Source organism: Brassica rapa, chromosome A02 (assembly GCF_000309985.2).
Source record: "Brassica rapa cultivar Chiifu-401-42 chromosome A02, CAAS_Brap_v3.01, whole genome shotgun sequence".
Classification (NCBI taxonomy): Eukaryota; Viridiplantae; Streptophyta; class Magnoliopsida; order Brassicales; family Brassicaceae; genus Brassica; species Brassica rapa.
Window position 1 is genome coordinate 27,754,173 of NC_024796.2, and position 27,122 is coordinate 27,781,294.

Here is a 27,122-nt window from a genome sequence, read left to right on the forward strand (position 1 = left end):
ACAAGAGATTTTAGTAAGATCGTTAAAATCAGTCAACCAATAACAATGAAATCTTAAAATTTCTAAAGTTGATGAGAAATCATTTGACAATAACCTCCCCTAAATGTAGTTATGATTTAAATAGTGCTGCTTTCAGTCAATTAGGGTTGAATCTGTTTAGTGGGTTCATGGGCTTTCACAGTGATAATAATTTTGATATTAATAATTTTTATTTTTAGCCGATATTCAATATAATTATTTTTAAAATTTTAATTTTATTTGTTTATGATTAAAAAATGTGTAATTGGTTTAACTATTTTAAAAATTTTGTAAAAAGAAATAATTAAATTTCAATAAAAATTTAATTCAATTTTTTTAAGAAAATAACAATTATATTACGTTGACTACATTATTTTAAAATCTAAGTATACAAATTCTTGTAAATTTAGTTTTCTTTTCCTTATATAAGATACATTAAACTGATAAAATCAATCTATTAATTCATCATCACTAGTGTTTAAAAAAAAAATTCATCATCACTCAATTTATTATTGTTTATTAATTTTATCTTAACCGGAACTGAACCTAGTTATTATGATTTAAATAGTGTTGCTTTCAGTCAGTTAGGGTCGAATTCCGAATCTTTACCCCTATATAATTACTGGGTTTGGGTTTTAAATGTTTCGGGGTTAATGTCATTTGGACTATATAATTACTGGGTGTGGGCAGTGTGACAGTGGTTGTAGCTTTTATTATGAGTTTTGTGGGCAAGACAAATGAGTCAAGAAAGACCATTGCTAACCATATGAGAAAATAAAGAAAGACATGAGGGAGTTACAAACTCATTGTCAGCTAAAGTCAACGAGATACAAAAAGGGTCTAAATTATTATCGACTTAAAAAACAACCAAGAGAAAGAAATCAACAATAGAGAGTCAATTATTTAGCAGAAAGACCTGTAGAGGTTAATAATCTAGCTTTTCCACCAATCAGCAATGGGGATGGCTGGACATGGGCGAGTCGTAGGGTGCAGCCTCAGGTCAGCGCGAATTTCTTCCATGTTCCGGAGGCGAGTCATAGGGCCCTCACTAGCGACTTCTCCAACCGAAAACCCAAACCCACCCTTGAGAGTGAAGTATCCGGTAGAAAGATCCATAAACCTTCTAACTATGACTCTGCGCTCAACATGCTCACCATCCTCACCAACCTGAGCCACAGGCAAGCCTTTAAACGTTATGTAGAAATTGACATTTGAGACAACCACATATTGAATAGTTTCCACTGCAACTCTCACAATCTGTAGCTGGGATACATGCCACTGCAAGAAAACAAAAACATTAGATAACATTGATTCGTTGTTGGTCTATATATATATGGAAGAAAAGAAGAAACATACTTCGGGAATGTTCCTATCATTTGAACAAAGAGCAAGTTCCAAGTATAGACGAATCCAATCGTTGCCTTGTATCTCTGGATCCTTCAGCTGCAAAAGCAATAAATCATATCAAAGGCCAATAAATCAAAATTCTTAAAAATAATAATAAGCAAATCACTGATATTGTGTGATAATCTCACCAGGTAGAATCGTTCTGTATCATCAAAATCTGTCGGCCAGAAAGGGGATCCCTTGTCATAATATGCGTCATTGGTGATACCTTTGCAACATTAATAACAATCAAGTGAGATTTTATATAAAACATTAATAATAATTATAGAAAAAAAAAAGAGAACGATTTAGTTTTTTTTTTCTTTACCAAGTTGTGGCCAAACAGCTTCTTTAAAGAGAGGACTAGGACTATTAGCTTGAGGTCTAGCAATGAAGACCATCAAATTCAAACGACCATATATTTGCTCAGAGACTCCAACCAGAAAGGTTACTAGCGAATTGGTAGCTGGATCATAAGCGACCAAAGTGATGCGGTACGAGGAGATCAAAGTCATACTCGTGTTGAATTTCTTCAAGTGGTGAAACTCTAAATTTGTTCCCTGACATACAAAATACATCAATGATCTTAATCAAGAAAGAAAGAAATTGATCAAAATATTGAAAAGAAACTGAGACTAGTTTTTTTTTTTAAAATATTTACCTCAAAGAGGTTGTAACGATGGAGACCGAGTCTAGCGTAAAGATTGACCAACACACGATTAGGATACCTAATCCTCTCGTTTTCACAATCGTAAGGCATGAGTCCGCATGTATTTTGAGGTGCTGTGATATGTTCGATATCAAAACCCTATATATGAAACAAAAAGATTCAAAGTCTCAGCCGAATATGATCATATTGAAACAAACAGACAAACAAACCACTTCCACTGATTCCTAATGAAACTGACACACACATATATATATAACTCCACTTAAAATTGAAGAAGAAGAAGAAGAAGATTTACCCCTGATTCCCTCACTTGATCCCAATAATTCATTGGCCCAATGATGAAATGCTGGCTATCTTGAACAGGAATACCAGAAAACATCGTGCTCGATTTAGGTCAGTTTTCAACTCTCTCTCTTTATTATCTTTTTTTTGGAGCAAATCTCTCTTTATTATCTATATATATATATGAATACCGGTATGTTCTATTGTTGACTTCTTCCTTTTTTATTTTCCTTATTTCCCAAAATATTTTTATATATTTCCTTTTCTACTTCGAATTTCCATTATGCACATGAATGGGTTTTACGCTACCATTGCCTGACTCAGCCCAAAATTATTCAATTAAAATTTTAAACTAAAATAATAGAAATAATAATATATATTATATTTTAGTTTTATCATAAAAATTTAAAACAAAAATATTTTCTATAATTTTGTTTTAAAAACCAATAGTATAATTTATAAATATTTTTTTATATTAATTATAATAATAAATTTTTAATATTTTTATAATTATATAAAATATAAATATTTTAATTTATTTTTTAACCATAGGTGTATTTGATGTTAAATCAGTCATAAATATTTTGCAACGCATTCTAACCGATGTACCACTTGTATAAATCTTTTAATACTGTTAAAAATTGTAACTATCCACATTTACAAACGCATCTTTGCGGTTTAGACTTTACATCTCTTAATACATTATTCTCTTGTACCAGTTAATAGATTCAAAGAAAATATTTTAAAAAGTAAATGTAAAACCACTAATACATTTTTTTTAAAGAAAGAAAAACCAATATTATAATAAATGTTAGTTTTCCTTTTAAAGATGATAATTCGTGGTTTGTAATGCAAGTTTGAAAACCTGTAATTTTTATTGTTAGATTATTATTTTTTAAAGAATAGAGTCGTGCGGTCGTTGTCATCTAGTCAAATGTACAAACTAAAAACACATGAGTTTGACTCTTGTCGGAAGAGACGGCAACGGTCGATGGTGTGACACATGTCGTAAACTTCAACAAATTCTTAATCATGCTGGCCAACTGTTTGATAAAATGCTACAGAATAAATATTTGAACATAACTGCAACAAACTCTTGACGAAACCACTGGTTCATGAAGCTCGTAGAACAGGCTCCCAGTGACCATACTTGGAGCTGAAAGTGCCTCAACCATGCTGCTCAGCGTACTAAGCCATCACCTATCTTGCACAAACATCCCAAACTCCAGCTATATATCTTTAAAAGAGACATCACTTCAGAAACTTCCTTCATGGACAAATTGAACCTTGATCTAGTCCTTTCATACAAATCACATTCTTTTCTATAACTGAGACACAGGAAATAAATCCATAAAAATGTTTAGCTCCCTCTTGTGATCAATCAGTTTCTACTAAATGTTTTTCATACCTGATGTCCGATGGGACTGTCTCGAGGAGAAGAATTGGAACTACTAACTAGTAAGTCGTAATGGCTGAATATGTGACTACATCAAACATGTGAGATATAATTAGCTGTGCAAAGGGCAGACAAAGAACAATCAAAATTAGTTAAAAGAACAAGTACTCACGATATATCTTCGCTTATAGTGAGAGCTCCAAGCGTGTCACTGAAAGAGCCACATGGGCATAAGAACAAGTGCCAACTGTTCCTCAAGTAACTTCACTTGGATAAACCTCTTCATTACATATATTCTTTGATTTGTTGCAAGAGGAGGGCACACACTTAAGTTTCTTAGTTGGATTTGTTGCACACGGAACAATGTTCTTGCACTCAAATCCTCGGCTAAAGAAGCTACAATGGAGTGGACAGAACCAGAAAGCTTATCAGCTAAACTGATGACCGAGAGCTCGATTGGGTTAATGCTTCAGGTGAAACTAGCAAGCCACAGTAGATTGGATAACTTTGAATGCTCAATTTAGAGTATATGCCTTCACTCACAGCTTTTATCAGACAATCAATAGGCTGCTCTGTGTTTGCATGAGGAAGAAGAGAAAATGGAGGATGCTCCTGATGTTTTTGCATTATGCTTGATATGCTCTGCTCATGTGGGAAATTTTGAATTGCATTGTGCTTGATGTGCTGCTCTTGTGGGGAATTCTGATTAAGAAGAGATCACAAACGGGGAACAGAGGCAAAACGTTTCCATGTGTTTTGAAGGAGCAACGTGGAAGACTGAAACAGAGGAGGTGGTGACCATAACGTCCAATTCGCTTGAGGAACATAACTTTGGCAAAAGTTGCAAGGAGGAGAAAAGAAAGTCTAAGAAGATGAAGCCCAACTGTATGAAGGTAAAGCTCTCTGAATTTTACTGGTAAGCGTTGACAGGGGAGATATATTATTTCTATTGTGGACTTATTTTTAAGAAGAGGTTCTTCTGTTGAAGATTGCTGACTATAGAGAAAAAGGAGAGTAAGTAACAAAGATGTTGGACACATATATGAAGAAGAGGGTTGTGTTTGATTGGGTCATCAACATGAAAGGTATGTTAGACTCATTCATTTAAGTCTAACACTGAACATAATATGATATTTCTCTAGCAGATGTATCAAAACAATCAAAAGGAAAGAACTTACGTTCGTTCCTCTGACATTGTTGGTTTGCTATGCAGCCGCTCATACACATTCAAACTAACAAACCAGTGATCCTGATGAAAATCATGAATACGGTACTTAGACAACAAAGCCCACAAAATATAATTGGTGATGTTCTTAATTCTCAATAGAAATGAAATGGATAAATAAAAACGTCAGGAGCTTTCAGATCCTCGCTCTCTCCTCTATCCTATCTGGTACTTGCAGTTGGAAGATGGTGATGGGAACCCAATATCCTCTATGGTGGAATCTAATTGCCTAGTGATATTGTTAATCTCCTTTCAAACTATGCTTACTCTTTGATTGACATGATATGTCTTGGTCAAGACAGTATCTTGAAGTAAAGGTTCTGATCAAAGAAAAACTCAAGCTGGAACCATTTTGGCTCTTCAGCCCAGTTCTTGTTGACATCCTTAAGATACTTGAGACCACCTTCATCTGGCTCAGTTATCTAGAATTATGGGAAACAAAAACATGAATATGAAGAGAATTATTTTTTCTTAAAAAACAAAAACAAAAGAAGAGTATCCCTTACAAACTTCCTCAGTTGTAATTTCATTGTTCTTCAGATAAATAAACCAAATTCCAGTACTATTTCATAACAGTTAAAAACATGATTTTGCCATCATCGGAAGCTAAAAACATAACCAAAAATTACTGTAAGTGATTTACCTTCAGCAGCTTTATCTTCTCCCAAATTTTTTTTTTTACTTCTTCAGGTGCACGGTGCACCTTCAACTAAAACAAAAGATCATTGCTCTCACATCAAATCAGCAAAAAAACACAAATTGCTAGTAAAGGTTAAGAAAACATTCAGAAGTGAAATAACAATCAAAGTAAATACTTAGAGAAAATCCCCAGGGTGATATCCATGGGGACAAATCAAATTAGTCAAATTACTACAGAAAAAAAATCCCTAAAGTAAACCAAAAATCTCATCTTTGTCTAAGTAAAACTGATCATGAGAGCCTCCACAATGCCTGCTTGATCCTCCTCGTTAAGAGGTACAAAGTAAAACCATAAAGGATTAATATTTTTCAATAAATCAATATGAAAACAAAGGAAGCATACACATTCTTAAGAGAGATATGATAAAATAGGAATATACTTGCGGTGAGATCGGTCACATTGATTTTGTTTGGCTACCTGAGACTGAATATTGTCCACAACCTCCTTCAAATGTAAAATTGTTGGGTACTTAGCTTCATCCTATACAAACCTTAATGCCAATCAAAAAAAAGTTTGGTTCTTTACATCACAGTCACCACAAAATCACTAATGAACTCTTTGTGAATATTTAAATAAAAAGAATATACCTTGTGAGATACTAAAAAATAGGAACTCCATCAACAATAAGAGCATTACTCTCCACACCAGAGATCCTCTCCAATTCTTCGATCTGTCTTCTGATATTCTGCAAAACTCATTCCACAAAACTATTTGACAACACAAATATGAAGAGGTCATCAATACAAAGGAAAACACAAAAGATCGCAATTTGTAATCAGATGAGTTACCTTTAGCCGATCATGCGAAATTGAAATAGACAATCCACCAAGTTAGATTATAAATAACATTAAAATCAGCACACAACAATTAGTTACAAATATTATTAAAAAAACAAAAAAAATAAAATTTAAATGTGAGTCCCACTTAAATGAGGAGGTGTTGATGTGGACAGATTTAGGAAATAGTAAAACTCTCTTATTAAGACTAATAACAATGGGGAGGGTGTTGAATCATTTTTCAACTGTTGAATAACATACAATGGTATAGTTGAAAAAAAAAAATCTGATGTGGATTCATCATAGTTGAAAGTATTCAACATATTTGAATACTCATAATGGGGTCTATTTTTTCACTTTTCTTTTTTATATCTTATCTTAAACATTTAAGGTAATTTATTATGTAACAAATTATATTTTTTGTAAAAGAAGTTTTATATTAAAATTTATAATCTTTTGTGTTTTATAAATTGAAATTTGATTCATTTGATTTGGATAAAGAAAAAATATTTATTTTTAGTAAATAAATGTTAGATTAAATGGTGGGGTAGAGTGTATAAGTTTATTAAACAAAATTATGCTTAAAAAAAATATTGAAACTGTGTTGGAATAATATGTGGAAAAAAAAGATGTGTCATGTTAAAAGTTGTAAATTAGGGTGTTGAATCATTTTTTCCATTGTACATAGTGTTATAATATAGATTTAGAGTCAAATATAGATGTGGCTGAAAATGCTATAGTAAAAAAGATTTAGTCAATAAAATCAACATATATTTCAATACATAAAATATTCATAATGATTCAGTTTGATTTAATATACGATTGTAGTTAAAAAAATGATTGTAGTTGATAAAAGAAAAGAAAATCATCATGACTTTGAACTGAAGTGCTATTATGATATAAAAATTTATCAATGTTCAACTTAATGAATTAATATAGAGCATCTCCAACTCACATGAATATATATTTTCTAAATGCTATTATATCTAAAATAAAATCAACATTGATTCACTTATATTTTCTGTAAAATAGAGATTGTTATTTTTTCATAGAAGATAAATATTAAGAAATAAAAGAATGACAGTTTAGAAACATATATTGGAGTGAATTTTACTTCTTTTGTTATCTTTTTTTAAATTTAGGTGAAATAGTAAAATACATTAGAGATAATCTCTTAATATCAATATCCTTAAAAGGAAAATAATAATAATACTTCTTAAAATGCATCTTAAACTTACTAGTAAAAGTCATTTTGTATCATCAAAACATGATAGCCGAAAAGGCAATCCACCATCACACACATCCTAAGGTTTGAAAAAAATCCATGAAGATAATACATGTAAACATTATTGTTATTAGAGAACAATGTAAACAGTTTGTCCATCATTTAAAAAATAAATTGACCAATATTTGCATTTTGGTATAAAATATATGTTTACTTTGATCTCATTGCATATTCTTAGTTGTCTGAAGTGAAGAAAATGTAGATGTCATTGCCTATCTCAAATGACATATTATGATCCAATTGAAGAAAATGTAGATTAGGGGGTATCATTAAAGATATTGTACATGTCATATTTGCTTTAATTGTCGTCCTGATCTTCTTAAACCTTATGCTGATAATTTCTGCTATGGTTATATTGTGGAGGCTGCCTTGCGACACATCTATAAACATGGAGTTTCACAAGAAATCACTTCTTTGTATTCTTGCCAGCATAAACCACCAAGTCTGATCTACTATACACCACAACTCAACAGGAATTGGATACGCTATGTTGAGCCTATAACAACGTTACAAGATATGTTGTATCATTTGCGTAGTCACCCAATAGGGGCTGATATCATTGAATTTTCTCTGTTTCGAATGGGAAATAATATATACAATGCTCCAAGAGCTGAAGGTGTGGATTTCTTGGTGTATCATGCAGTGATCACCGAATCTGTTATGTTGTATCGAGGAGAATATGTGGCTTATTGTAAGATGTCTAATGGAGTGGATGCTGGTAATGATGGATATGTATGTGTCTTTAAACAAAGTGTTCTTGTTTGTTGGATGGGTTAGTAAATTCAACGGTATAGTTTAGCCAACAAAAGAACTACAACATCTCCACACCAATTTATTTTTTCTAGACATGTGGAAGCCATAACACTTTGCCAGCAGCTCCAAAGGTATGACGATGATAATCTTCTAGCATTTATATATTTATTTTATGGCATGTTTATGCAATCTTTCTTTATGTTTACCGTAAGATTTTAAAATCTTAAATCAATCATCAACAACTTGTAGAAGAGAGTAAGAGTGTAGATTTTATGGCATGTTTATGCAATCTTTCTTTATGTTTACCGTAAGATTTTAAAATCTTAAATCAATCATCAACAACTTGTAGAAGAGAGTAAGAGTGTAGATTCACCCCATTAAAAATACATCCATATTGCACCTTTATTACGAGGCACATCAGCAGCATCGAGTCTTATACAACTGATATTCCCTATTCCATCTATCAATGTTTTTAACTCATTTCCAAATCTTTATGTAATTCACTGTTAGCCAATGATTCAAGCTATAGTACTTACAATTTTTCATTGTACCTTTTTAATGCATTTCATTTTTCTTATTCATAAGAGCAACAAAACCATAATGATGAAGCTTACCTAAAATGAAAGAATAACATTAGAGGGGAATAAGAAATCAAATGCACTAAAAAGGTACAATGATAAACTGTAAAGAAAATGATGAACATACTTAAACAAAGACTAGTCTTTTATATATATATGATGATACATATTGCAACAATAAAGACACAGTATAACAGATATATTGGATAAACACGATTAAAATATATAATCATCTAATTTGACAATCAAAAGACTCAGTCCACAGAAGTAGCTTGTGGTGTTGAGATACTCTCAATATCAAAGCCATATATATGACTAATAGGCAAAAAAAAATAGTAAACAACACTAGAAGCAAATTCATTCATGTGTGATGGAAATATGTACTTGGAGGAAGTTTACTATACTTGGAGGAAAGATGTCTGATGGTTCAACTAAGATCAGATGCAACCTTTGTAAAAGGTTTTACTTCTTGAATCTTCGTAGGAATGGAAACTCAACTCTGACTCGTCATATGAAAGTATGTCCAAAAGCTGTTGGAACACCTAGAAGTAGTTCTAGGAAGGTGGATATGATGGTGTTTCGTGAGATGATAGTTATGGCCATTATAGAGCATGATCTTCCTTACAAGTTTGTAGAGTATAAGAGGATTAGAATGATTTTTACTTATGCTAATTCCAGTATTGAGTATTGGAGCAGAAACACAACACCTTCTGATGTGTTGAAGATTTATGAAAGTGAGAAGGAGAAACTCAGGAAAATAATGATTTTCCTGGTATAGTTTGTTTGACAACAGATCTGTGGAGGGCTATCACGATTGAAGGGTATCTCTGCTTGACTGCACACTACGTCGATGATGATTGGAATTTGCAAGCGAAGATATTGTCGTTCATTGCTTTTCCTCCACCTCATTCGGGAATAGCCATTGCTATGAAGCTTATTGAGCTGCTGAAAGTGTGGGGACTGGAAAAAAAGGTCTTATGTTTCACAGTGGACAACACTTCTTTAAATGACACCATGTAGCGCATTATGAAAAGACAGTTGCACAAAGATCTGGTCTTTAATGGGGAGTTTTTCCATGGCATCAGAATCTTCATTTAGTATAGGTAGTAGAGGTCTTAATAAGTATAGGAGTTGTCTACTACCTACTAATGTTCAAGCTTTAGTGTGTACAAGGAACTGGTTAAAAGGATTTCCAGAAATTGGTAAGTGTCACTTAAAAATTAGAAGTTATAATCTGTTAGTATTATGAATTGCTTCAGAATCTTCATGGAATTATTTTTTTCTTAGATGATGAGTCTGTTGAGAAAAAAGAAGAGGAGAAAGAAGAAGAGGATAAAGAGGAGGAGAAAGAAGATCAGAGTGGAGAGCCTAGAGATTTGACTTGAGGTATTATCTTTTTGTGACTTGATCTGAAGATAGATGATTTAGTTCTCTAACTAGTTAAACCCGAATAGTATTTTTTTGATGAGTAATCTTGTACTATGGAACTTTCTGTGGAATTGAGCTGGTTTTTAATTGCTTTTAGATAACTATCTAGCAGTTTCTATTGTTGTTAGCTTGAATAAGAGATGATGAAGATGAGTAGATTCCATTTTGTAAAGTGTATTTGTTCTGTTATGTTGCAGATTGATGTGTTCTTTTAATGTCTTCTATGCGCTGAACTTGGTGTACATGTAATTGCCATTGTACTTAGTGTGAGTCTAGCATCTGATCTTGATTTGTGGATGTGGTAATTTGGTCTTGGTATCGGTTTCATGAGCTCATGTTTATACTGTGAACATGTGATTACCATTGTACTTAGCGTGAGTCTAGCATCTGATCTTGAGTTGGAGATTTGTAATGGTCTAGTATGTTACATAAACAATGTTTGACGTTTGAGATTTTGATAGTAAATGATCATCATTATACAAAATGTTCAAGTCTTGAATTGTTATCTTCTTGCATGGTATAAAAACATGAGGTTGAATCTTTTTTTTTCCTTCTTGCAGGCTGAAGACAAGCTGGAAACATAAACAAAGAGTTATATCAGCAGTGTAAACATAAACTAAGAGTTATCAAAGTGTTTCATAAACCTTGCAAAATAAGTCTTTTGAGACTATTTCAATTCAGTCATATTTGAACCTTTTTTTTTTTTTGAAAAAACATATTTGAATTTTTTATTCCTGGATTTAAAAAATTTCAATAATTTTTGTTTGCTATAATAAGTTTGTAAATTGAGTTTACAAAAATTGATTATGAACAAAATTGAGCTAATTGTTAAAAAAAAAAAAAATTGGTGGTTTGAGTTATTTCCAATGGCTATGGGCTAACTTGGTTGTGGATGTTTTTGGGAATGGGTGTTACATGTGTGTGGATGTTTTTGGATATGAGTGTTAAATGGCCCAACTGTACACACTCATTTGGGTGTGGGCCGCCCGGTTGACAGTCCTGTACTTACATGTGATGGTTGGTGATATGTTTAGGTACATTTCATTTCGATTAAGCTTTATAATACTAAGTTGTGTTCTGCGCGAATAGATTCTAATGCCAAATTTGGACTGCGTCCCCACATTAAAATTCGCACATGTTCCTCCTTTTTGTTGCGTCTATAAATGAGAAGGGAGCATCTTTCATCTTTAAGAGGCTAAAACATCACGTTGTTTCGCGCATCCAAACGTCGATGCTTTGCTGTTTTTGTCGTAGCGAAGCCTAATTTCTCAGTTAACGTTCCCCAAACTCTCATATCCCTTTACAGTAGCGAAGCCAAAAGTGAGATCAATCTCTGCGCCGATCAAGTGTTCGACAGAATGCTTCTGTGTGGAGATATGGCGACGACCAAGTTCGCTTCTCCCGTTTTAATGGCGAAATCAACCGAATCGAGTAAAAGAAACAACAAGAGATCTATAAGGATGTTCAAGTGCAGAGCCGCCGGAGCTGACGGCGGACGCGCGACCGTCGGAGACGACGTGTTTTCCGTCACGACTGCTTCCAAGTACGAAGTGGACTATCTGGGTCAAAGCACCAAGGGAGATTTGAATCTCAAGCTTGACCCTCTCCACTCATTTGGTACACACTTACCTTTTCCTTTTATGCTAGTTTTAGGGAATTTTCGGACAAGGCTTCGGTGTCTGGTCGGAGAAATTAGTGTTAGGCTGTTGTTATGTTTATTGAAATGAATAAGAGTTAAAAGGTTGAACCTTTTTTCTTGTGGGTGTCTCGTTGACTCGTCCCCCTGTAGGAAGCAGAATCAAAAGATTACATTTTGTTGCTTTGTTTCTTTATATAATGTAGTTTCGTTATTAGAATAATGTTAGCTTTTCCTTTCTCTAGTTTTCAGAATTGAAATTTGAGTTTTTATGGAATTTTAGGACAAAGCTTCGGGTGTCTGGTTAGAGAAATTGAGTTAGGCTCTGGTTCTGTTTATTGAGATGAATAATATAGCTAAAGGTTGAACCTTTTTATGATGGACTCGTCTGTCTCACTGTAGGAGCAGATGCAAAGTAGACTTTTCTCCTCTGTTTGTTTATAAAGTATAGTGTGATGATTGAAAAATGTTGACTTTGTATACCCATGTAGGAAATGGGCAGGCTACGTTGGAGGGTCCCATTGAGGAGGTAGCGAGGGCAGAGGCTCAAGCTGCTGAGAATTTGATTAGAGAACTGGGTATCCAAGTTCGTTTTCTAATCCTTTTGTAGTTGGTGTTTTGAGGGTAGCTTTGTTGGGAAGAGATGTCTCTAGACTCTCTACTGGGTTTATTTGTATCTGATGATCACTCACTTGTCTCACACTTTCTTGCAGGGTCCTTTCTCTGCTCAACACTCTCCTCGTGGTATATTCTGTAGTCGTACATTGAATCTACGGTCCATTAGTGCAATTGGATATGATATGGATTACACTCTGATGCACTACAATGTCATGGTGAGTTCTTTTTTTTTTCTCGTACATAAGCAGAAGATACACTCATAGTTGATGTGGATTTGTGGGCTTGTTCTCAGGCTTGGGAAGGAAGGGCTTATGATTACTGCATGGAAAATCTAAAGAACATGGGTTTCCCTGTTGATGGACTTTCTTTTGACCCTGAACTGGTGATTGTCTTTATTCTTTTGAAAGGTTCCACATTGTTAGTATCATCTCTAGTTTCTTTAGTGCTAAGCACCAATTATAGGTTATCAGGGGGCTCATGATTGACAAAGAGAAAGGAAACTTAGTCAAGGCTGATAGATTTGGGTATGTGAAGAGAGCCATGCACGGTACAAAGATGTTATCAAACAAAGCTGTCAGGTATGGTTTAGCCATGTGAAAAAACTTGTCTTTGTTCTCTATTTGAAGTCAGTCTTATTCTCTTGTTGCCTTTGTATGGATGACAGTGATATCTATGGAAGGGAGTTAGTTGATCTCCGGAACCAGAGTCGTTGGGAGTTTCTCAATACATTTTTTTCTGTTTCAGAGGCTCTGGCTTATGCACAGGTAACTTAATATAAAATCATTATTGCTAAAAAACTTCCCACATGGGTTTCTACTGAGAAATTCTAGTTTCAAATTTTTTCAGATGGTTGATAGATTGGATGATGGATCCATTTCGGCAGATCTTGGCATTCTTGATTACAGAGGACTGTACAAGGTTCTTTACTTCCAGCACCCATCATTGAATTGAAAGCTTTGCATATTATTCACCTCTAATCAACTTTTTTCAGGCTGTTGCAAAAGCTCTCTTCCGAGCACATGTTGAAGGACAACTTAAGGTTGATAGTTTCTCCATTCTGCAATTACTTTCTTTAAAAATTGAGTTTCTCAGGTCCCTAATTAATAGCAATTATCTTCGCAGAGTGAGATAATGTCCAAGCCGGAACTATTTGTGGAGCCAGACCCTGAACTACCTTTAGCTCTTTTGGATCAAAAGGAGGTAATGTTTCTGTCTTCCCAGAGAATGTCTAATCCTTATGGTTCATTTGTTAACGTGGTACTGTTTGCTCACAGGCTGGTAAAAAGCTGTTGCTTATCACAAACTCAGATTATCACTACACAGACAAAATGATGAAGCATTCGTTTAATAAGTTCCTTCCTAATGACATGGACTGGAGGGATCTTTTTGACATGGTGATAGTTTCTGCGAGGAAACCAGAGTTCTTCCAGATGTCACATCCTTTGTACGAGGTTGTGACTGGAGAGGGTTTAATGCGTCCATGCTTCAAGGCTGAAACAGGTAAATTCTCATCTTTTTTTTTGCTACTGAATGTAAGCTGATTGTGAAGAAAGCTAAGCTTAACTTTTTTGCCTTTGATCTCCTAAAGGAGGTTTGTACTCAGGAGGAAGTGCTCAGATGGTAGAGAACTCACTCAACGTTCACGGAGATGAGATTTTGTATGTTGGCGACCACATCTACACTGATGTCAGCGTGTCCAAAGTTCATCTCAGGTGGCGAACTGCACTGATTTGCCGTGAACTGGAAGAAGAGGTTTGGATTAATTTATGTTCTGAACTATAATCAATCGATGACAGGACTTGGAGTGGCTTAAAACGGTTTTGTCTTTGTTTCTTTGCAGTATATGGCTTTAATCGGTAGTCGTGGTCACAGAGAAGAGCTAATAGAGCTTATAAATCAAAAGGAAGTAGTTGGGGATCTCTTTAACCAGCTTCGGCTTGCTCTGCAAAGAAGAAGCAAAGGCCGTCCTGCTCAGGTTTGTTCCTGTTCTCTCCTGCGCTGGATACAATTGGTAGTTTGATCAGATAAGAGAATCTCATAAAGGTATATCTTTATCTTTTCTTTGTAGACCCTAGCTGCCACCAACCTGGCTGATCAAGAACTGACAGAGACCATGCAGAAGCTTCTCATTGTAATGCAAAGACTAGATGACAAAATTGGTCTAATGCTTGAATCAGACGGCGAGCTCTTCAACAAAAGGTCTTTTTACTTTTAAAAGGGACAAACTAATCTTAGTTAGATGACTTGTGGATCTGTCTGACTCATAGTTTGTGGGTTGTTTGTTTACCAGGTGGGGCTTCCTTTCACGTGCTGGTTTGTGGGACAAAAGCCATTTGATGAGACAAATCGAAAAGTATGGACACCTCTTCCTCTCCATTTCTGAACAACTTGTAGCGAATCTCTTACACTTACTTCCCTCACTCAAAATTTGGTTGCAGGTATGCTGACATATACACATCAAGAGTCTCCAACTTCCTCAACTACACACCTTTCATGTATTTCCGCTCGCAGGAGCAGGTACAAAGCTTTAGATCTGATTGTCAGAATTAGAAGTCTTTGGCATATGTTAACTGAACTCATTTATGTTGTTTATCTCCTCTGCAGTCACTGGCTCACGATTCTCCACTTCCTAATGCGGCTGTGGAAATTCCTGATGCGGCTATGGAAAACTAGCGGTGATTGTGTTGTAATCTTGTTTTATAAAAAAGAAGTGTGGATAGAAGTGTAACAGTAGACAATCTGAAGCTCAAAGACTTTTTTTTTTAATGTATAAATGTGTAATATTCATATTCTCTGAACTAAGTTGAAGCTAGCTGGCCTTGGTTGGTGTAATGCTATTCTTTTGATTTTGTGTGTTATCTTGTATGATGCTTCACAGTCTTTTGACATCAGAAGCAGTTTGTGCAAAAGACTATTTGTATAAAGCGTTTGGTGAATATTTGAAGTAAGGGTCTTATGATTAGTCTCTATTGATGACATGGAAACCATGATAACATCTTTTGTTATGATGCCACATCACAATTCCATCATTCAAAGATTGTGATTACATCATCTAACTCACTTTTCAAAAACTTAGTAAATTTTTTTTTACAAGTTCCATGAGATTACTTTCTTGGGATTAAATTCATGTAGAAGTCAAACCTTAGGCATAAAATTAATATGGGCCTCACTAGAGAAGCCCAAAGTATACGAAGATGAACAGAGAGGACTCAGCCGACATCTGCCACGGAAAGAAAAATAAAATCTAAATTTAAAAATTACGAAACTACCAAACGGCGTCGTTTCATCCGTACCTCTTGGGCTTTGGCGGCTCTCCTCCTCCTCACTCGCTTCTTACTTCTTCTCCTTGGCGTGTTTCCTCGGAACCTAAAACCCTTTTCACACATTCGCCTAGTCTCTCTCTCAAATCAAATCAAATCAAAGCATGGAGGCTCCTCCTCCTCCTCCTTCTACGAATAAGCTTCAACAGCAAGAGTTCACTCTAGCCTCAGTCACTGATCTCACCTCCTCCTCTTCCTCTTCTCCTTCGCCCTCCTCTGCTGTAGCTACCTTTTCCTGCGTTAATGAAGTCACTGAACTTCGATTTCAGGAATCTGAATCGGCCCATGGCTTCACTTTCGATCTCAGCTCCACTCAGGTAGCTCTCGATTCGCTTTTAAATCATCTAAAGTTGGAAACTTTTCTATGCTTTAATTGAGTAATGTAGGGAAACATCAGAGTGTACTATGGAACTGTTACTTGTGCTGATAAGTATTTTTTGAATCTGTTGTGTTTGTTCAGTTGTTCAAATTGGGGCAGCTTCAGTTCATCTGTGTTTCTCATAATTCGGATTCTGTAAAAGAGGTACGTGATTGGTTTTGGGAGGTGATATGTTTGGTTTCTAGTTCTGAGTGTGTGTTATTGATATAAAGATGTTACCTTTGTGTCTTATATGTATTTTTTAACCAGGATGCATTCTCTCGAGGAGTTGTGATAAAGTTTAGTGATGAGAAGGAAAGCAAGGTTTTTTCTAATTCATTTGAGGAGTGGAGAAAGGATTCTGTTGGAAAAGGTGCCTCTTTGGACATGTTTATGTTTTTTCTGTTGGTTCTTTCAGAAAAAGAAAAAAAGGTTTTTTTTAGATGCATTTGACCTTATGTGTATGCCCGTTTCATGGTTCATGAGTATGCTTACGAAAGTTTCATATTGCATATGAAATTATGAATAAATTTTGGTTGGTCTTCTTATCTTAGTGGCCATATTTGTATAGAGTATCTGCCCTCTGCCTTTATAGTTCACCAAATTCCAGTTCTGCTTGTAATAATTTTTTGATGCCTTCTCATTCTTTCGTTTGTAGGATCATCCTTGCCCAACGGAACAGTTTCAGACGGTAAAAGCAAGTTCGACGATAAGATAGAAGCTGCTTCAGCCAAAATGTATTTCCATTATTATGGACAACTTCTACATCAGCAGAACATGCTGCAGGATTATGTGAGGACTGGTATGACGTCTGGCCTTTGTGCATTGCTTCTCTTAGATTTGTTTTGGGTTTTAGGAGGAGGAGTTTCTTTAGTTTTCTTCATACAGCTATTTATTGGCTCATGGTACTTCTTTTTGTGCCATGTTACTGTCTGTCTACAGGTACTTATCATGCTGCAGTCATGGAGAATCGTTCTGATTTTGCTGGGCGTGTTGTTGTCGATGTGGGTGCTGGAAGTGGCATTTTGTCAATGTTTGCTGCACTGGTATGCAATTATTTAAGAACTTTCCGGCCCAAAAGGTTCTAGAATTACTCAATATTAACTATTTTCCCCCTAATATAGGCTGGTGCCAAGCATGTGTACGCTGTGGAAGCGTCAGAAATGGCTGATTATGCCCGTAAGCTGATCGCTGGAAACCCCTTGCTTGCTGAACGGATCACAGTAAGACCTGTAGTCCAGTTTTCGTTAGTTTCATTTTTCCATGTATCTCCATCTTTCTGATGTTCTTCAATGCGGCACATGTGTAGGTCATCAAGGGAAAAATTGAGGATATTGAGTTACCTGAGAAGGCAGATGTTTTGATCTCTGAACCAATGGGTAAGTCATGTGCTTCAGAGATGGATGTTTTTTTTCACATGCTCTTCATGATATGAAGTATAATTAAATTTATCTGTGAATGTAGGCACTCTGTTGGTCAATGAGAGGATGTTGGAAACATATGTTATTGCTAGGGACCGTTTCCTGTCTCCAAACGGAAAAATGTTTCCGACTGTTGGAAGGTAAAGTTGATCTTTGATAGTTTTACTTGTCTGTTGCATAAACCTCTTCTTCATCATGTTTACTTTCTCACTGTAGGATCCACATGGCACCTTTCTCCGATGAGTTGTTATTTATGGAAATGGCAAATAAGGTACATAATGCGCATCTTATAATGAAGATAATGTCTGAAAGTGCTTATTACATACATAAAAAGATGTGGCTGGATTAAGTATGTGATGTTTGACCTCTATGCAGGCTTTGTTTTGGCAGCAACAGAACTATTATGGAGTTGATTTGACACCTCTGTATGCATCAGCACACCAAGGTTATTTTTCCCAGGTATATCCAGTTTCATCTAGTGGATCATTGGTTAGTTTATTTGTTTTTTCTCCTCTTACAATGACTCGCACCAATTGATTTTGTAGCCCGTTGTTGATGCATTTGATCCGAGGTTATTGGTGGCTCCCCCGATGTTTCATGTGATAGATTTCACTCAAATGAAGGTATAGCTAGTCTCTACTTCCAGTGTTTCATATATGTGGAATAACTATGTGCATTCTCCCCTGTTTGGTAAATGACATGATCCAAACTCACTCAGCTGTCAATTTATTTACACAGGAAGAGCAATTTTACGAGATTGATGTCCCGTTGAAGTTCACAGCGTCTGTGTGTGGCAGAGTGCATGGCCTTGCGTGCTGGTTTGACGTTCTCTTTGACGGGAGGTATCAAGTCATAACAACTTGATGTTTTATCTTGTGCTTACTTTTTGCCGTTGTACAAATTATAACCTGATCTTCTTTGTGTATCCAACCAGCACGGTGCAAAGATGGTTCACGACTGCTCCGGGTGCACCGACAACCCATTGGTACCAAATAAGATGTGTGCTCTCGCAGCCTATTCATGTCATGGCAGGGCAAGAGCTCACTGGTAGACTTCATTTGGTTGCCCACAGTGCTCAGAGTTACACTATAAATCTCACTCTCTCAGGTCAATTTTGCTCTCTTTGCATCTCTCTTTTCTGAATCATATCAGCTTCTTTCTTACTTTGTTTCAAATTGTCTTTTTGAAAACAGCTAAAATGTGGGGGCCTGGTGCTAATCAAGGTGGAATCCTCCAGACATCATCGTGCAAACTCGATCTTAAGGAACCCTATTATAGAATGTCTCAGCCACAGGTATACCCTGTTGCACAAGAAACACCAGCGCAACCGCAAGTAAGCGTTTGTTATTCTTGATTAGGGAATTAGGATACGGTCAACATGTGTTTACATTTTCTCGGTGCAGGACATACAGATACAGAGCGATGACTTGGAAGAACTAGAGTTACTACAACAGAACGCTAACGCTCAGCTCTAGAATGCAAGATTCTCTACATTGCTTCCATCCACGCCATGTCTCTGTACTTTGTGTTTGGTTAACTTGGTTTTAGCTCCGAACCCTTTAACTTCAGACAGCTAAACCTTACGTATTTATGTTGGGTCCGAGTCCATTTAAGCTATGCATTACCACATGATTTTTGATACTCTCTTATACACTAGTTTGATTGAGTTTTTGGTGCGCAACACTAAAATTGAAATCTACTGATCTGATAGTTATGGAACCTTTTCATTTATAGAAAAAAATGGGCAATTGTCCATAATAGCACCTTTTGAAGTTTATGTCTCAAAAATGACACTTAAAATAGAAAGTCACAAAAATGACATTCATTAAAAGGTAAAATATTCCTAATACTCTTAGTTTAAAATTAAATAAACAAACAAAAATAAATAAAAATAAATAAAATGAAAAAAAAGAAATTTTTTTTATAGTTTCAGATTATATGTTTTCAGATTCGAAATTTTTATAATTTTTTTTTTGAATTTTTTTTTCCGATTTTTTTTTTATTTTCTTTTTATAATTTAAAAATACTTTTTGAAACTGTTTTTAAAATTTTTATTTTTTTATTTTAGTATTTATTTTTTATAAAATTTTAAATCATAATTTCAAAACCCCATTTCTTTAACTCTAAACCCTAAGGTTTGGATTAATTAACCCAAGAGATATAAATGTATATTTACCTCTTTAATGAAACCTATTTTTGTGACTTTGAACCAAACGAAAAATAATTAGTTTTGGAGCTTATATATTATAATTGAGTTTACTGAAACAAAAATGAAATGGAGGATGTACAAAGAGTGAATAGTAAATGAATTGTAACAGTATAGAGTAAATTTTAGGCTCAGCTGATTACGGCTGCAACCGCAGGCTGAGGCGGATTAGCAACAATGACATTGAAACAGCGTCCACAGAGAGTAGGATGGTCAGAAAACGATCCGACCTGGCCCGAGTAGTTCCAGCACCTCTCACACTTGGATCCCTTGGCTCGTGACACACCAATCCACACTTTGTTTTCTCCCTCCCTATACTCTCCAGTGTGCTGCACATTACTCACCATCTCCTTCTCTACTGACGACAGTACCTCAACCTGCATACATCCACAACAGTTTAATGGCTAAACTCTCATTGAAATGTACTCACTATCTATCATCAAATCTCGACTTTAGTTTAAAATTGTGTGGACCCTGGACACACATTTCATCAAAAGGCTTCAGTGGGTTTATGAGGTTTTCTGGGATGTATTCTCTTACATCTAATCACAAAACGTCCCTACTGCTATAAGCCTATAGATTACTCTTCCTTTCACCTCTAACTACTAGGCTTTTCTCCTCTATATTTCCAAGATCAGGGTAGAAAGAACCAGACTGGATCCCATTTTGGTACATGTATTAATTAGTTCTTCTATAACGAATCTTATGGAGTGGCTATTATGATATCAATTGAGCACAAGTTTCTAACCCCCCTAGAGATTTTGGTGCTTACCTGTGATGTTATGAATATGCGTTGCAGTGTGTCAGCTTCATTCTGAGCTTCACACATCTTTAATAACTTCGAGGCCATGCCTGCATCTGCGGTATGGAGATACACCTTCGCTTCTAAACTGGAACCGATTAATTTGCCATTACGTGCGAGCTCCAGCACTTTGTTCACTTCGGTTCTCAACTGTTACATAAACACCATAAGCCGTTTTAAGATCCTCATTACATAGCAGGCATCAAGAAACCGATGTCTATAGGAAGAAGGAAACAAAGATTAAAACTAAACTGTCATCACACAGATTCTTAACTTCATCTCCACTAAGCTAAGGAGCTCTAATTATTAACTATAACATGTGTAGCTGAGGAAAATGCTTAGAGTTTATCCGCTATGATATTAGGAGATTTGTTATACCTCGAGAAGCCTTTCCCAGAAGAGAATATCTTCAGCAGGAAATGAAAGCCATTGCTCGTTCAACGTAGGCCATTTAAGTTCAAAGACAAATTTTGCTGCAGAGCCATATTCATTTCTGTACTCAAATGGGAGATTTTGCCAGACATCTTCTGCTAGGTGAGGTACTATCGGCGCGATGACTCTCAATATGGATAAAAGATGTGTTGAAAGAACTGTTTGACAGCTTCTTCTGGTGAAACTCGAAGTTCCCCTGAGAGTACATTGAATAGCACAGACGTGTTGCAATCAAATATTAGTAAGCCAAGGTCTATATAGGTCGCAGAACATATCAAACTTAGAGAATGATAAACTTACCCAGTATACAGTCTATCTTTAGCAATATCGAAGTAGAAATTTGACAGATCAACAATTGTGAATCGTTGTATGATCTGAAAGAAAGAAAGCTCACTGAATAACACACATCATCTAAAACATGAAACTAAGATGTCGACGTTTAGTACCTGGAATATTTTGAAAAACTGGTAGTTCTCGTAACACTCTTTTATGTTCTTTACAACATTCTCAAGCTGGAAGAGAGCATGCTGATCAATGATGGGTAAATCCTGGTACGGAACAGCATTATCAACCTGCAAACACCCATAACTTATATTTAAAATATTGTCGCCCACGCCAAAATACAAAATATAGAAGCAACAAATCTTGGATGGTGGGGGCAAGAAGAAAAAAATACTACTCTATATAAAGCTTAGAGTTAGAGACATACTCTCCAATCATGAAGATTTCCCAAGAGATATCTCAACGTTCCTCTCAACTTTCTATATATATCAGACATTTGCCGAAGAATCTGTGGGCCTACAAGTACATCCCCTGTGTAATCTACACTAGAAACCCAGAGACGCATAACATCAGCCCCATAAGCAGGTGCGTCCTGGCATAAGAAGACAAGCCCTTGTCACGAATTGGATTCTATGGATAATAAAGATGTTTTAACACAATGAGCATGGTTTTTTATTTAACTGACGAACCTTTGAATTCTTCCCTCCTTCAATGACCATAAGTGGGTCAACCACATTACCCAAAGACTTGCTCATTTTCATACCCTTCTCATCCAGTACAAAACCATGTGTGATGACGGAAGAATAGGGGGCCTTGCCTATATACAACAATACAAAATGTGAAAAGGTCAACTTACACCAAGAAAGCTATAAATTATGTATGATAATCTCAATTTATGTAGGCAATTATCATAGGGGGGCATCTATCACCTTTTGTTGCAATGCTTGTTAACAAAGAACTCTGGAACCATCCACGATGCTGATCTGTACCTTCTAGATACACATCTGCAGGGAAAGTAAGACCCTCGCGTTTCCCCAACACACCAGCCCAAGAGGAACCTAACATACATATAAGAAAAAAAAGTGATGACAAAATAGTTGTTTGGTGCTTTTTACTATTTTCTTTAATTAACATTTTTTATTACAGTACCCGAGTCAAACCAGACATCCATTGTATCAGTCCCTTTTTCATAATCAGCTGCTTTATCACGATATTTCTCAGGAAGTAGGTCTTCCACCGACATATACCACCATGCATCACTACCCTTTTGGGAAATTATAGCTGTCGGAGAAGGTTTTCACGTAAGGTCAGAAAATCAGCTACTACGCCGAAAAGGAATATAATAGAACACAGCCAGTAAGGCAGTAAACCAAGAAAGAGACAGTATAGGGACTTACATTTAACATGGTCAACTGTCTCTTCATTCATGAGAGGTTCTTTTGTCTGAACATGATAAAAGACAGGAATAGGGACACCCCATGTCCTTTGTCTCGAGATGCACCAATCAGATCGACTTGAAGTCATGGCAGTTATTCTGTTTACTGCCTGAATGCCGAAAGATACCAAATTAAACTTCAAACAATATAACATGCAGCTCTAATAAAGATAACTTAAGGACAGACGCTATATCAAGAAGAGAGCAAGCGAAATGGTATCATCCCAACAATGAGATCCGAGACCAAGATGGACCAGATCATGTGGTTCATGTTCTGTGAGTCTCCTTTTACAGCTAATATCCACACATGGTGCATTCATATAAACTCAACATGTAGTTAACTTGGTACCTGATGTGGTATCCATTTAACATTGTTGATTGCCTCCATAGTGGCCTTGCGAAACCCTTCAACCGATGCAAACCATTGCTCGGTCGCTCTAAATATCGTAGGTTTCTTAGTTCTCCAATCATATGGGTACTTATGAGCTGCATGAAAAAGAGGAAATTAAATGATGAGACTTTGAAGAAAATGTTCTCAAATTGTTGGTCTAAAAAGCATCTGAAGCAAACTAACCATAAGATTCTTCCATGACCAGCGACATATTTTCATCCAGGTAACTGACAACAGCACTGTTCCCCTCTCCAAGGACAGAGAGTCCTCTAAACTGTCCAGCTTCTTCAGTGAAGTTTCCTCCATCATCCACAGGAGAGACAATAGGCAGCCCATACTTCAGGCCAGTTGCATAATCCTCCTGACCATGACCAGGGGCAGTGTGAACCAACCCTGTTCCTGATTCCGTAGTTATGTAATCACCTCCTATAACGACTGGACAGTCCCTCTTGTCAACTGGATGTGTGTACCTGCAACCATGATGACACACTATAAACCAAAGGGTTCAAGTTGTAGCATCATATGCGATTTCTTTTAATTTTTAAAATTGAAATGAAACCTGAAGCCTTCAAGATCTGAACCCAGGAATGTTTTAGTAATGATAAGCTTCACACCCCATTTCGCTTCTAATGCTGGCACAAGGTCCGTCGCTACAATCACGAAAAGCTTTTGTTGATTCTTCAGAACTTTCCCCATCATTTTCTTTTTGTTGCTTGTAGACGCAGATTCATCTTCTGAGGATGACTGCACTTCAACAACAGAATACTGAAGCTTTGCATTCACCGCAACAGATGAAAGTTATACAAGAAGAAAAGGAAGAAGTGTCACTAAATGCTTATATAGCATTCAAATAAGAAAAACCACACAAATAAACTTATAGTTGCATCTAAGCGGAAACAAAGCTAGGATGCATTTCGGCAGCTGAGAGTAACATTAGGATGCATTTTTTAATAGGACACTTACCAGCATTAGCAGGAATAGTCCATGGTGTAGTTGTCCATACTGCCAAGCATATATTAGGCATAAACTCTTCTAAAAGGCTTGTTTTCACTCCGCCAACCAATTTGAAAATAGCATATATGCTTCTTGAGATATGACCCTCCGGATACTACATGTAAAGGAAGATACAGGTGGGACTTATATAAAAACAAGGTAAAGTGTGGAATCTTCTAACATTCATTCATAAAAGCGGCATGCATTAAGAAGAGGAAGAGATAAGTGCATTAAATCAAATTGTATCAAGGATATATAAAGCAACATTCTGGGTCTAATGTATTACAGATCACATAATGTCAATAGAAGGAAGAAAACGAGAATGAAAACGAGAATTTTACCTCTAATTCAGCTTCTGCAAGAGCAGTACGAGATGAAGGGCTCCAGTGAACTGGTTTCCTACCCCTATAGATGTACCCTAGCAAGGCCATCTGGCCAAACACTTCAATCTACAAATATATGATAAAAAGATATATAGACCTCGTCAGGCTTTTGAAACCTTACAGAACACTAATAATAATCATCTCCTGGAAGGTTAGTTAGTCCAGTACATAATGTGGGAGGTGAGACCATTACCTGGGCCGCTTCATATTCCGGATCAAGAGTGAGATAAGGATTGTTCCAGTCTGCCCATACTCCAAACCGCTGTAAACACCAAGTAATATGAGCTAAATGTCAACTGAATGACCAAATAAAATATCTCTCATAACTATAATGCCCTGTGCGATCTAAAATCATAATGGCTGATGCATTCAAATAAGAACTCAGGTATGGGATTAAAGCTTGATGGCCACCTTAAATGATTCCATTTGTGTTTTGACTGTTGCTTTGGCAAATTTCGCTGCCTTTGCCCTCAACTTTAGTGGTGTAAGTTCCTTTCTCACTTCCTGGTCCAAGGACTGCAGAACTGAAATGTTTGATAGTTACAGCTAAATTACTCAGGCAAGTAACAAACTGGAAGATAACAAATGCAGAATTACTTTCATATTGTAATATTCTCAAAGGTCCATAACCTAATAGTTACTTGCCTTTCAACTCAATTGGAAGGCCATGGCAATCCCACCCAGGAACATACTGAACTTTATAGTTTTGGAGCAGCTGGATGAAGAAGCAGACAATTTAATGGGAAGAAACTCCATTATCGGATGTAAGGAGAAATCTCCCAGTAAAGAAAGGTCAAATACCTTATAGCGATTAATGATATCCTTCAGTATCTTGTTAAGAGCATGACCCATATGTAGGTCACCATTGGCATAAGGAGGACCATCATGAAGAACGAAACTCCCCTGAAATTCCAACTAACGATCTCAGACACCAGTTCTGAAACAAAGTTTCCGTGATAGAATTTCGAGAAACTCACTCCATAGTTACTATCTGAAACTCTCTTGAAGACCTGGTTCTCATCCCACAACTTTTGGAGTTCAGGCTCCCTCGTCAGAGCATTCGCTCTCATACCAAAACCTGTCTTGGGCAAATCAACGGTGTGCTTGTACTTCCCATCTTCTTGCTTTTCCCCTAACCAAACACACTAGCAAATGAGTGCCACGTTGCATAAAGTATTAAGTAAGAAGTAAAAGCAGAGAAATGCAAACCTTCAGATGCTTTCTTTGCCGCCATAACAGGCCCACGAGACCGTCGCTTTGATGAATGACCAAACTCGTTGTTTGGTTGAGTCGAAAACATGAAAGAAAACGCCTTGACGGGAGACCTTCCCTTGGCAAGAAAGGAATCCAACGGTGTGTTTCTCCTTAAATTCGAACAACTTCCACCTGACAGTACCTGAACGGGCACAAAGCACAATCTCAAAACTATATTTCACTACAGAAAAATACAAGAATTTGTCAAAATGACGGGTGAAGTGTTCTTTTCCAAGAAAGTTCTCAGTAAACCGGAGCCGTGATTAGAATAGAGAAAAAGATAACTCGCTTCCTTTCAACCCTAAAGCAGCTCTCTTGGAGATTTAAGGTTAATTGTTTAAAGATGATTTATTATTAATTCCTTGAGATTCTTTTATCAGCCAAGATACATATTAAGATCCTACACTGATTTAGGGAAAGATCCTACACTGATTTAAAAAAAATAAAAAAACACCAAAAAAAAGGAAAATTGACTTATCCTAATTTGGAAACCTATTTGCAATGTCGGTCATATTTAAAACCCTAGCGTGTATCAGTTCCTTAGACAACACGTTTTCTTTAACAAAGTGGAAAATCGAATTAGTTACAAATTTGGTTATCTATGGACTATGGCTCTCCAAGTATTTATTTATATGAGATGCTCTAAGTGAACTAATTCGAATTTTAGAAGAAGCCTCTGAGAAATTTTATCGAACAACTGGTGTGCAATAAGTACTAAAAACCTCAACTACTGTTTTCTGAGAAAAAAGGCGATCACTTTCTCATTACCCAAAAACAAATGGAGATTTACAGATTCGAAGGAATCTTTATATCCTTTTTCACATACTCTGTAAGATGATGACTGCACCATTGCCATTGCAGCTGCTTCCCTGGGGTTTCCCGCAAAAGATTTGAACAAGGAAGACATCTTCTATATAGAATTATCTCTCTCTCTCTCTCTCTATTTTTCGCTTTCGATTTCTCAGCTCATTTTCATCTCTCGGGTGAGAAGGAAGAAGAGAAACGTCGACGACAAACTCAGAAAGTGGATAAACTGAACTTTTGACACTATAACCAAACCTCAAACTCGCTTCACTTTTGGGGTTTTTTATTGC

The 27,122-nt window shown here is 36.1% G+C and overlaps 4 protein-coding genes across 5 annotated transcripts; 2 read left to right on the forward strand and 2 right to left on the reverse strand.

The window, feature by feature from the left end:
* Positions 1 to 756: 756 nt before the first annotated feature.
* On the reverse strand, positions 757 to 11,478 carry LOC103854569 (UPF0725 protein At3g19520). The gene is made up of 6 exons (XM_009131506.3): positions 2,370 to 11,478; positions 2,066 to 2,212; positions 1,733 to 1,964; positions 1,554 to 1,633; positions 1,375 to 1,461; positions 757 to 1,296 (listed from the first exon to the last, which is right to left on the reverse strand). The coding sequence occupies exons 1-6, from the start codon at positions 2,451 to 2,453 to the stop codon at positions 952 to 954; spliced, it is 975 nt and encodes a 324-aa protein (XP_009129754.1). The 5' UTR covers positions 2,454 to 11,478; the 3' UTR covers positions 757 to 951.
* Positions 9,485 to 15,713, forward strand: LOC103854818 (cytosolic purine 5'-nucleotidase). The gene is made up of 18 exons (XM_009131782.3): positions 9,485 to 9,803; positions 9,863 to 10,041; positions 11,697 to 12,114; positions 12,625 to 12,719; positions 12,847 to 12,966; positions 13,044 to 13,133; positions 13,214 to 13,329; positions 13,416 to 13,515; positions 13,598 to 13,669; positions 13,743 to 13,790; positions 13,874 to 13,951; positions 14,026 to 14,251; positions 14,340 to 14,503; positions 14,592 to 14,726; positions 14,820 to 14,950; positions 15,042 to 15,104; positions 15,190 to 15,268; positions 15,356 to 15,713. The coding sequence occupies exons 1-18, from the start codon at positions 9,485 to 9,487 to the stop codon at positions 15,422 to 15,424; spliced, it is 2,502 nt and encodes an 833-aa protein (XP_009130030.2). The 3' UTR covers positions 15,425 to 15,713.
* A 334-nt stretch (positions 15,714 to 16,047) lies between these two features.
* Positions 16,048 to 19,545, forward strand: LOC103854570 (probable histone-arginine methyltransferase 1.4). Of its 2 annotated transcripts, none has more exons than XM_009131508.3 (15): positions 16,048 to 16,388; positions 16,532 to 16,594; positions 16,700 to 16,802; positions 17,088 to 17,231; positions 17,372 to 17,475; positions 17,554 to 17,652; positions 17,739 to 17,808; positions 17,894 to 17,990; positions 18,067 to 18,121; positions 18,226 to 18,309; positions 18,396 to 18,473; positions 18,589 to 18,692; positions 18,785 to 18,957; positions 19,044 to 19,144; positions 19,254 to 19,545. In XM_009131508.3, the coding sequence occupies exons 1-15, from the start codon at positions 16,176 to 16,178 to the stop codon at positions 19,323 to 19,325; spliced, it is 1,560 nt and encodes a 519-aa protein (XP_009129756.1). In that variant the 5' UTR covers positions 16,048 to 16,175; the 3' UTR covers positions 19,326 to 19,545. The 2 variants fall into 2 exon arrangements, with proteins under 2 accessions (XP_009129756.1, XP_009129755.1); XM_009131507.3 differs by having other exon boundaries at positions 16,056 to 16,388; positions 19,044 to 19,183.
* A 511-nt stretch (positions 19,546 to 20,056) lies between these two features.
* LOC103854571 (isoleucine--tRNA ligase, chloroplastic/mitochondrial) lies at positions 20,057 to 27,094 on the reverse strand. Its single transcript, XM_009131509.2, has 22 exons — positions 26,855 to 27,094; positions 25,984 to 26,170; positions 25,752 to 25,906; positions 25,576 to 25,677; positions 25,420 to 25,489; positions 25,186 to 25,298; positions 24,968 to 25,036; positions 24,733 to 24,840; positions 24,362 to 24,506; positions 23,958 to 24,189; positions 23,582 to 23,868; positions 23,357 to 23,493; positions 22,970 to 23,117; positions 22,722 to 22,853; positions 22,502 to 22,630; positions 22,262 to 22,389; positions 22,000 to 22,164; positions 21,737 to 21,862; positions 21,591 to 21,664; positions 21,237 to 21,486; positions 20,829 to 21,008; positions 20,057 to 20,433 (listed from the first exon to the last, which is right to left on the reverse strand). Exons 1-22 carry the CDS (start codon positions 26,933 to 26,935, stop codon positions 20,188 to 20,190), a joined length of 3,264 nt encoding a protein of 1,087 aa, XP_009129757.2. The 5' UTR covers positions 26,936 to 27,094; the 3' UTR covers positions 20,057 to 20,187.
* Positions 27,095 to 27,122: the final 28 nt, after the last annotated feature.